Raw genomic sequence first — 8773 nt, 5'->3', positions numbered from 1 at the left:
CCAGCTGCAACATTAATGATGTTTGCATCAATTCATGCATAAAAAATAGTCTATTATTCTACATGAGTAGTTTTACTTTTAGTACTTTAAGTGTACTTTCATAATAATAGTTTAGTATATAATTTATTAGTTATTAGAAATCTTTAACTTATAGTATCTAAACCTGTGTAAAGAATGTAAATGGGCACTTCTACTAATTCTAAGATTGTCGTCACATAGTTTACCACTATAATGACATTTCCATTATTTATGTAATTGATGTAGTTTTGAATATGTCAAGAGTCTGATTATAATTCTTAATTTATCGGCTTGTTATGTTCCAACAGTTGAATTAAATATCAGATGTTTCCTGTTGTTTAAAGGAGATCTATTTGGACTATTTCCATTGACATAGACTCTGGGTAAATGCAGCTATTATTGATGAATGAACAAAACTTTACACATTTTCCCCAAAAATATCAAAAATAATGTCAACATTTAACAAATTGTTTAATATTATACAAAAATACAGATGTTTCAGAGTCTTTTTGCAGACAGAAAAATAAAGATGACAAACTTTAACCTTTAAGGTTTGTAACAGTTTTTAGTGTCACATTAAAAATTATTAAACTCCGAGACAAAAGTCGTAATATTCACTGAATTAAATTGCACTTTAGTCTCAGAATTCAATTTTCTTTTCACTTATGTAACATGACATTAAAACGCTGTCAGTTTTGTGCAAACAAGAAACTTGAAACTTTAAGTCATGGTTTTTGAAACACATAAAGCAAAAAAATCAACAAAGGACAAAGTCGAAGTTAAATAATAACCAATATTGTTTTTTGTTTTTTAACAAATCTCAAAATGCTCCAGCTCAAACTAACAGTGAAGAACTTTGGATTAATGTCTATTTTCAATGGGTGAAAATCTCCTTCTTCACCACAAATATACACTAATAACCAAATGATTTCGGATTAATCCGCTGCTGAAAATAGTCCAAAACAAATGCTTTAAATATCTGTTTGTTTCATTACAACTTCAGTGAGCAGCTGTTTGATGGACATTTCTTCATCCTAGTACAACATTATAAAATGGTTCTGTGGTTGTGTTGGTCCACTCCTTGACAAAAAAGTCAATAATTTCTTGCTTCCTGCCGTAGAAGTAAATACATGTGCTGCTTTTCTTCGTGATATATTATAGAAGTTGAACATTTGGAGTTTTTGGACCATTTCTTTGATAAAAACATGACATATGAAGAAATTTGGTCTTTGCAAATTTGTGTGGTTCACTATTTTCAAATCAAGAAATGATTACAGCAGCTCAAATGTTATTTACACATTAATAACCCCAAGATTCAGACGTCTAACGGCTGTGGAAACGTTCTGAGGTTTTATCTAATGACGACATCCAGTTCAGAAATAGTACAAACTCTGCAGCAGGTTGGTGAACATGGTAAACATTACACCTGTTGTCATATCCATCACACACACCAACACATTGTTGTGGGCTTGTTAGAATGCTAAGTACCATCTGTGCTTTATCTGAGGAACCTGCAGGACGTTTACTTTGAGTCTCTTCAAATTCTCCATGTTCACTTACATCACACAAGAATCAAGAAATGTCTGTTGCTTCTGAGTTGAAACAAGATTCTTTTACAAATGTCATGCCAATGGTTCTTGCTCTTGATGTATAATTATTTACATCACCGTCAGCGTGATGCTGACTGTGGTACAGTTTCTACTTCCTCTGACTCAGCTGCCGGTAGAGTTGGATGGTCATGAGCTGAATCTCAGGATCTCCAGGTTTGATGTCAATGGCTCTCAGGAAGAAGTCCAGAGCATCGTCCAGCTTCCCCCGGCTGTAGCTCTCCCTCCCTCTGTTCACCAACGAGTCGTAGCTCTCAGACTCGACAACGATGTTTGTCGTGACTCCTGAATCGACGGTACACTGGTCCATTTGCTCTGCGGATTCTAACTCAGGTTCGCCAGTTGATGACTCGAGGTTACTGCTCATTTCCTCTCCTGAATCATCAGTGTACTCCACCTCCTCTTCTTCCTCCACCTCCTCTTCTTCCACCTCTTCCTCTTCACCCTCTGTGTTTAATGTCTCTCCAGCTGTCTCCTCCAGCTGAAATTCACCATCACTAATAATATCTTCCTCCTCCTCCTCCTCCTCCTCTTCAGCTTCATTAGAGTGCCTCTCTGAAGTGTCACCATCATCACTGCTTTCATCTTCATCAACCATGTTCTCCTTGTTGTTATCCATGTCTTCGATGATAGAATGGAGTAGCGACCGGCGTGAAGCCACAGAGGTGTTTCCTCCGATGCTCTTTCGTGACCACAGAGGGGTGGAACCAGAGGGTGCGGATTTAGGTGTGGAAGCTCCAATTACCTGGAAAGAGTTTTCAAGTTGACTCCTCATCAACTGCTGCCTCTCATCATCATCATCATCATCATCTCCATCTTCTTCGCTGTCGTAAATGACTGCAGCTCGTTTTTTCCTGGTTACTACAATCGAATCATTCATCGAGTCATCCATTTCAGTGGCTTCGCCGTTGCTGAAGCTTTTCCCGAGCGCTTCTTTGTGCTGCATCTCAGAAAGGGATTTATTGACATCAAAGCTTCCCTCCACCTGTAGCTGTGACAGCAGCTTCCTCTCTTCGACTTCAGTCTCCTGCTGATCTGGAACGTCGTGGTCGGAGAACATGTCACTGTCATCTAGCTGTAAATTGAAGTTGCCTTCGAAGGATTCAACCCCAGCGCTGACTCTGGATGTGTCTGCTTTGAAGCTCGAATTCGATGCCTGGAAGAGAGACAGTTTTTTGTTCTTCAGCGGTGTGATACGAGGAGTCACGTCCATCTTAGAGTCTTCATATTGTGATTGTGAAGTTCTGTTCAGCTGCTGTTCATATTCATCAACGGCTGTAACGTACGGCAGACTGGCCTCACCTGCTGCAGGATCTGCAGCCTCAGACACCACAGACTGGTCCATTAGTTCCTGAACTGACACATCACCGGCTTCAGGTGTGACAGACTGATCCATTAGTTCCTGAACTGACACATCACCAGCCTCAGACACCACAGACTGGTTCCTTAGTTCCTGAACTGACACATCACCAGCCCCAGACACCACAGACTGGCCCATTCGTTCCTGATCTGACACAGCTTCAGGTGTGACAGACTGGCCCATTAGTTCCTGATCTGACACATCACCAGCTTCAGGTGTGACAGACTGGCCCATTAGTTCCTGATCTGACACATCACCAGCCTCAGACACCACAGACTGGCCCATTAGTTCTTGAACTGACACATCACCAGCTTCAGGTGTGACAGACTGGCCCATTAGTTCCTGAGCAGAGACATCTGCCGTCTCAGACATCACAGACTCCTCAATTACCTCCTGAGTAGAGGTGTTTTCAGCTTCGGAGAAACTCCTCTCCTGCTTGATATTTTGGTGTTTTGGAGAATCCAGGTTTGGTTCCTCCAGCTTGTCGTAGCTCTCTTCTGCAGTAGGTTGATCCTCCCTCATGCTCTCATCTACAGTTAGATCAATAACATGGTTACTTTGATTCTGTTGGCTGTCCTCCTTGCCAGAGCTCGACTGGTCCAGCTCTACTACAACCGGCGAGCCATTAGAGTTGTTGTCATATTGTGGATAAGAAGGACTTGGTCCTGGATTTCTTGGTTTTTTCTCCGTAGACCGCTCCCTGTTGTTGATGTCTGATGGTTGTCTGAGCCAAGCTGGTTCAGTGCTTGAAGCAATGCTTTCTGCCAAATGCATCTGCAACTCTGACTCCGCCTTCATCAACTCCTGAGCCTTTTGGACTCTGCCTTCGATGTAGCGGTGTTCCTCCTGGTTTTCTGGAGCCTCGTCATGGTTTACATCGAGGGAGAACATGAGATCGTGGTCAGAGATCCCAAACATCTCCATAGTGTGCAGGTGAGCAATGTGTTCGTCCAGTTCGGGGTCTGTCCGTCGGTGTCTGGAGTGCAGGGCCTGAAGCTGCAGCTGTGTAGACGAGGACCGGGTGTCCTCAAGGGTGAAGAGCTCCTTCAGCTCCTGTTTGCTAAAGTATCGAAACGGGTTCTTCTTGTCCCCGGTATTCTGTCTGATGAGAGAGTCTTTGAAAACTTGTCGTCTGTAGATCTTCTCCTCCACTGTGCCGCAGGTAATCAGCCTGTAGATGACGACGTTTTCAGTCTGGCCGATGCGATACGCCCTGTCAACAGCCTGGGCGTCTGTTGCAGGATTCCAGCTCGGATCGTAGATGACTACTCTGTTTGCTGCCGTCAAGGTGATGCCAACACCACCAACCTGGGTGGTCAGGAGGAAGACGGTGTAACGCTTGTCTTTCTGGAACAGTGAGATGAGCCGCTCTCTCTCTGCGATCTGCGTTATTGTGCCATCCAGCCTCAATACCTTGAAGCCTCTGTTGCCCAGGATGCGTTCAATGATGTCAAGCACCTTCCTGTAATGAGCAAAGACAAGTGTGCGGTGGCCTTCTTCTCTGAGCCTTTCAAGAAGTGCAAACAGAAAGACAAGCTTGCCAGATTCTGATATTAAGGTGCCATCGGGAACATTAGCGATGCTGCTATTATCAGTATCCACCTCGTCACTCTGCTGGCTTTCAGCCGTACTTTCCTCCAAGCCCAACTTGGCTATGGCTCCAGCGGACAGCAGTCTTGGGTGGTCACACAGCTTTTTCAGAATGTTTAATTCAGCCAGAGGTGATTTGGTGGTCATGAGCAGCTCCTTGATGTGGTCCAGCGAAATGAACTGCCTGTATATATCCTCCTGAACCGCGCTCAGGTATGTCCAGACAATCAGGTCGTTCTTCCTGGTCAGTGTGGGCATGGTTGCACCAGAGTCCCTTTCTTGATTTTGGATGTGGTTCTCCTTGTTGTCCGAGTGTTCCTCCTTGACTGGGTGTGCGCCCTTCATTTTGTTTTTCTGCACTTCTGATTTGGTCCTGCGAAGGAAGTAGGGTTTTATTATGGCCATGAGGTTCTCAGACATCCGGCAACCCAGAGCCTTTTCCCCTGGAGTGGCATCCTTCTCCCTGGCACGGGTTATGGGGTTCTCATACTCGGTTTTGAATGTTTTAGATGTGCCGAGAAGAGTGCCTTGACAAGCAAAGTCAAACAGAGCCCACATTTCTCTCAGGTTGTTCTGGACTGGAGTTCCTGTGAGAAGAACTCTGTTTTTTGAAGGTATAGCAGAGGCGCTTTTGGCCGTTTTGGTAGTTGTGCTTTTTATCTTGTGTGCTTCATCCAGGATCATGTAGTCCCACGTGAACTCCCTGTTATGGTACGATGACAGTTGCTGCCAGTTGTTTATTAGCATAGTGTATGTTGTGATGATGACGCCACCCCTCCTCTGAACCTTCTCCAAATTCCTGGTTCTTTCTCCTTTGCTGGTACCGTGAAACTCCTTGACCCTCATGCCAGGAGTCCATTTGGCAAACTCCTTGGTCCAGTTGGTGATGAGTGAAGTCGGCATAACCAGCAGCGTGTGTGAAATCAGCTCATTATCATACATGCCAGAGAGGAAGGATATCACCTGGATTGTTTTACCGAGACCCATGTCGTCTGCCAGGATCCCACCTTTACGACCATCTCTGTAGAGACTGTACAAGAAGGCAACTCCGTTTCTCTGGTAGTCATAAAGTTTGTCATGTAGCTCTTTAAAAAGCATCAATCCGCTGTTGTTGATGTTGACAAACTCGTCATCTTCTTCCTCCGAGTCATTCTGAGCAAGAAGCTCTTCGATTTTCTTTATCCTGCTTTCAAGTTTTTGACTCTGGTGAATGTTGAATGCCAGTATGAAGAATTCCAGCGCTTTGTGCATGTCTCCCTTTCTGGCAACATCTTTTCCATTTTGAATAAATCTGAAAACAGACGACATCAATAGGTTAAATAATGTTTAGAACCGGTTGCAAACAAGCAGTTACAGAGCATCACGAGGATTTGTCTGCAAAGATATATGTTTCCTGTTGTATTTTGTTATGACTGGATTCAATCATGTTTTTGATCATGTCTATGTTGATGACCTGACTGTATATTGGGAAAGACGCCACAGTAAAAACATGTTGGTGAATTTGAGACTCAACCTGCATGTTACAGTGTGCGTTCTCATAAAGCCAACGATTATCAAATACAAAACTAAAAGTTAGAACCAGTGAGGTGTCGTAGAGCTTCAGCCTCCGTCTTCAAAAGCTGCTGTGAGTTTCACAAACCAGATGTCACTGTTCTTTATGTGTTTAAGCCTCAAAGCTTCAAAAGGTTTCATCCACCCATCATTAGTGACTGACACTAAAACATTTAAAATGACAGGAAGGACAATATTTTGGTCAACACAGGTTCTCAAAACTATCCTGTGTCCTAATTTGAATACTCCCCAAATTAACAACCTACATTAGTCCCCCTCCCACATCATGGTTTAATTTACAAAACTACTTTATACATTTAATTAATGTATGATTAATGCTGCTGTCTTCTGAGGGGAATCATTTTTAACCACCAAGTAAAAATCACCGAACCAACTGGTGATTATGTTGATTCGCAACGGTTAGCTGCAGTCGATTCATTCATGCCTAAACAAAAGCTAAAGACTCCATTTTATTAGGAGCAGTCCAGACATGTTCTGTTCAAAACTATGCAAATGAAACAAAGAGAATGGTGAGAATGAAAGAGAAGCATCCGACCATCCTCTGAGAGGAAACACACAGAGACCTGATTGTTGTGGTTAGAACTACAGTGGTTATTTGACTTAACGGAAGCTGATCTAGGTTTACAGTAAACAGAGAGGTTGGCCACCTGAATATTCATGTCAGGAAAATACATGTCAGACTAAAGTGTTTTAAATAGTGGTGAGATTATTAGAGACATGTTCAGTTACACACATTATTCTTGGTTGTGTAGATGTAATGGTGCTGATTCTTAAAACTAACAAAATATTTATATTAACATAACTGTATGACACATGCAAAAAATTAGAGGCTGAATTTTTAAATCCCAGACTGCTACACACAGCTGGGAGCTGTAATTTCTCAGTGTTACCTGTGGTACGTTTCCATCTTGTCGTCTGTGTCCATGGACAAAGACCTGTCAAGACAAAATCAGTCAGTAACACCATCACGTGTAAAGCCATCCATCCCATAATAACCAGCACATTCCATTTTAGCCTGAGTGTGAATTAACAGGAAGTTAATGAGTACTTTACATAGAACAACAGGAATGCAGAAGCTAAAAAACAAACAAACAAACAAACAATTTAGAAGAACCTCAAAGTAAAACACATCACAGAACAGCAAAACAGCATCGAGGACAAGTCACAACTACACCCAGAGTTTGAAACAGGCTTGGTGCCAGACTAAGATAAGGGGGAACTACTGGTAATTGTTTATAAGCTTATCTTATAAAATAATTAAATAAAACTTCAATATTTTGGCATGAACGCTAATGCACTTGCTAATTTCCGTCTACACTTTTGCTCTTTAATCTTTCCTCTTGTTGTGGCATGTGAACTTCCCCAGCGTGGTGGCAATAAAGATTGTACTGTGCTGTGCTGTAGTAACATGCATCTGTGTCTTTAGTGTTTAAACACTACAACAAATCTTATTTATCGATGTTTCACCACTTCACAACACAGATATTAAATTAAATTAGTTTTAGAAAGTTTCATTTCTCTAGCGTGTAGCTCCAACATTTAATTGTATTGCTACTAACCAAAGGCTAATATTTTTAAAATGTAGTCTTTAGACTTTAAATAGTCAGAAATCGGATTCTGTTAAAATCTGTTCATGAATTAAACTAAACAAAACATGAACATGTTGGATTCCTGCAGAAACCTGATTACTGAGACACATTAAACAAATCTGAACTTAAACATTTGTGTTATCATCAGCATCAAGGTCAGCATTGGTTGAAATACTTTGTTTTTAATCGGGAACTCGGAAATTACTTTCTTACTGCAGTACTATCATCTCTGGGACTCACTAAATGGTACTTCATTATTATTATTATTACTTCTACCTGTTGTAGATTCTAAATTAGGCAAATACTTGAACTTTTACATGAGCACTTTTGCCACCTCTGCCTACATCTGTACAATAGTTTGTTTTGAAAAGCAGCATATGTAACGTGAAGGGGAAATAATAAATAGAAACACTGAGATAGAAATACTAAAAGTACAAGTATCTCACAGCTGGTCTTATAACGTTATGAGTACTGTGACGTTACGTGAGTAGCTAAATGTACCATTAGTTTGCTGTTAACTAAAAAAAAATCAGCTGACATTAACTTGTGTTTAAATCGCATTCACATTAGTTGTTTTCCTATAAACTTGTTTCCAAACACGATCAGCAGCCGAAACGTGGCTAGCCTTTCCTCAGCATTAGCATTCATGCTAACCGCAAACTTCTCGTCACACAGACATCATGGTTAGCTTTACTTACTTTTCCAGTTTCTTGGAAATCTCTGCAACTTCGCCGTTATGGTGAGAAACGTCCATCGCGAGAAAGTTACGTTTCACCGGCACAAACAAAGAAGCAACACACGTTTATTGGACTTTTTTTTACTGAGCTGCTTCGGACTGAGATGTTCGTGTTGTTATTTTTGAACCCGCAGCTTTTCCCCCCGCCAATTGTTTTCAGCCTATCAAAGACGATTTCTTAGTGACGCAACGACAAGGTTGCCCAATCAGAAAAGGTGACGAGTAAAGTAGGCGGAACAAACACCGAAGGACAACCTATGGGAAGCGCTGAGCGAGGCAGGAAAAGCGACGCTGTACTGCG

At 41.8% G+C, this 8773-nt stretch overlaps 1 protein-coding gene across 1 annotated transcript; it reads right to left on the bottom strand.

The window, feature by feature from the left end:
• Positions 1-519: 519 nt before the first annotated feature.
• ercc6l (excision repair cross-complementation group 6-like) lies at positions 520-8589 on the bottom strand. Its single transcript, XM_026342428.1, has 3 exons — positions 8435-8589; positions 7038-7082; positions 520-5866 (listed from the first exon to the last, which is right to left on the bottom strand). Exons 1-3 carry the CDS (start codon positions 8488-8490, stop codon positions 1717-1719), a joined length of 4251 nt encoding a protein of 1416 aa, XP_026198213.1. The 5' UTR covers positions 8491-8589; the 3' UTR covers positions 520-1716.
• Between the last annotated feature and the right edge of the window lie 184 nt (positions 8590-8773).

Source organism: Anabas testudineus, chromosome 9 (genome assembly GCF_900324465.2).
Source record: "Anabas testudineus chromosome 9, fAnaTes1.2, whole genome shotgun sequence".
In the NCBI taxonomy this organism is placed as follows: domain Eukaryota; kingdom Metazoa; phylum Chordata; class Actinopteri; order Anabantiformes; family Anabantidae; genus Anabas; species Anabas testudineus.
This window is presented reverse-complemented; position numbering and strand designations above follow the sequence as displayed.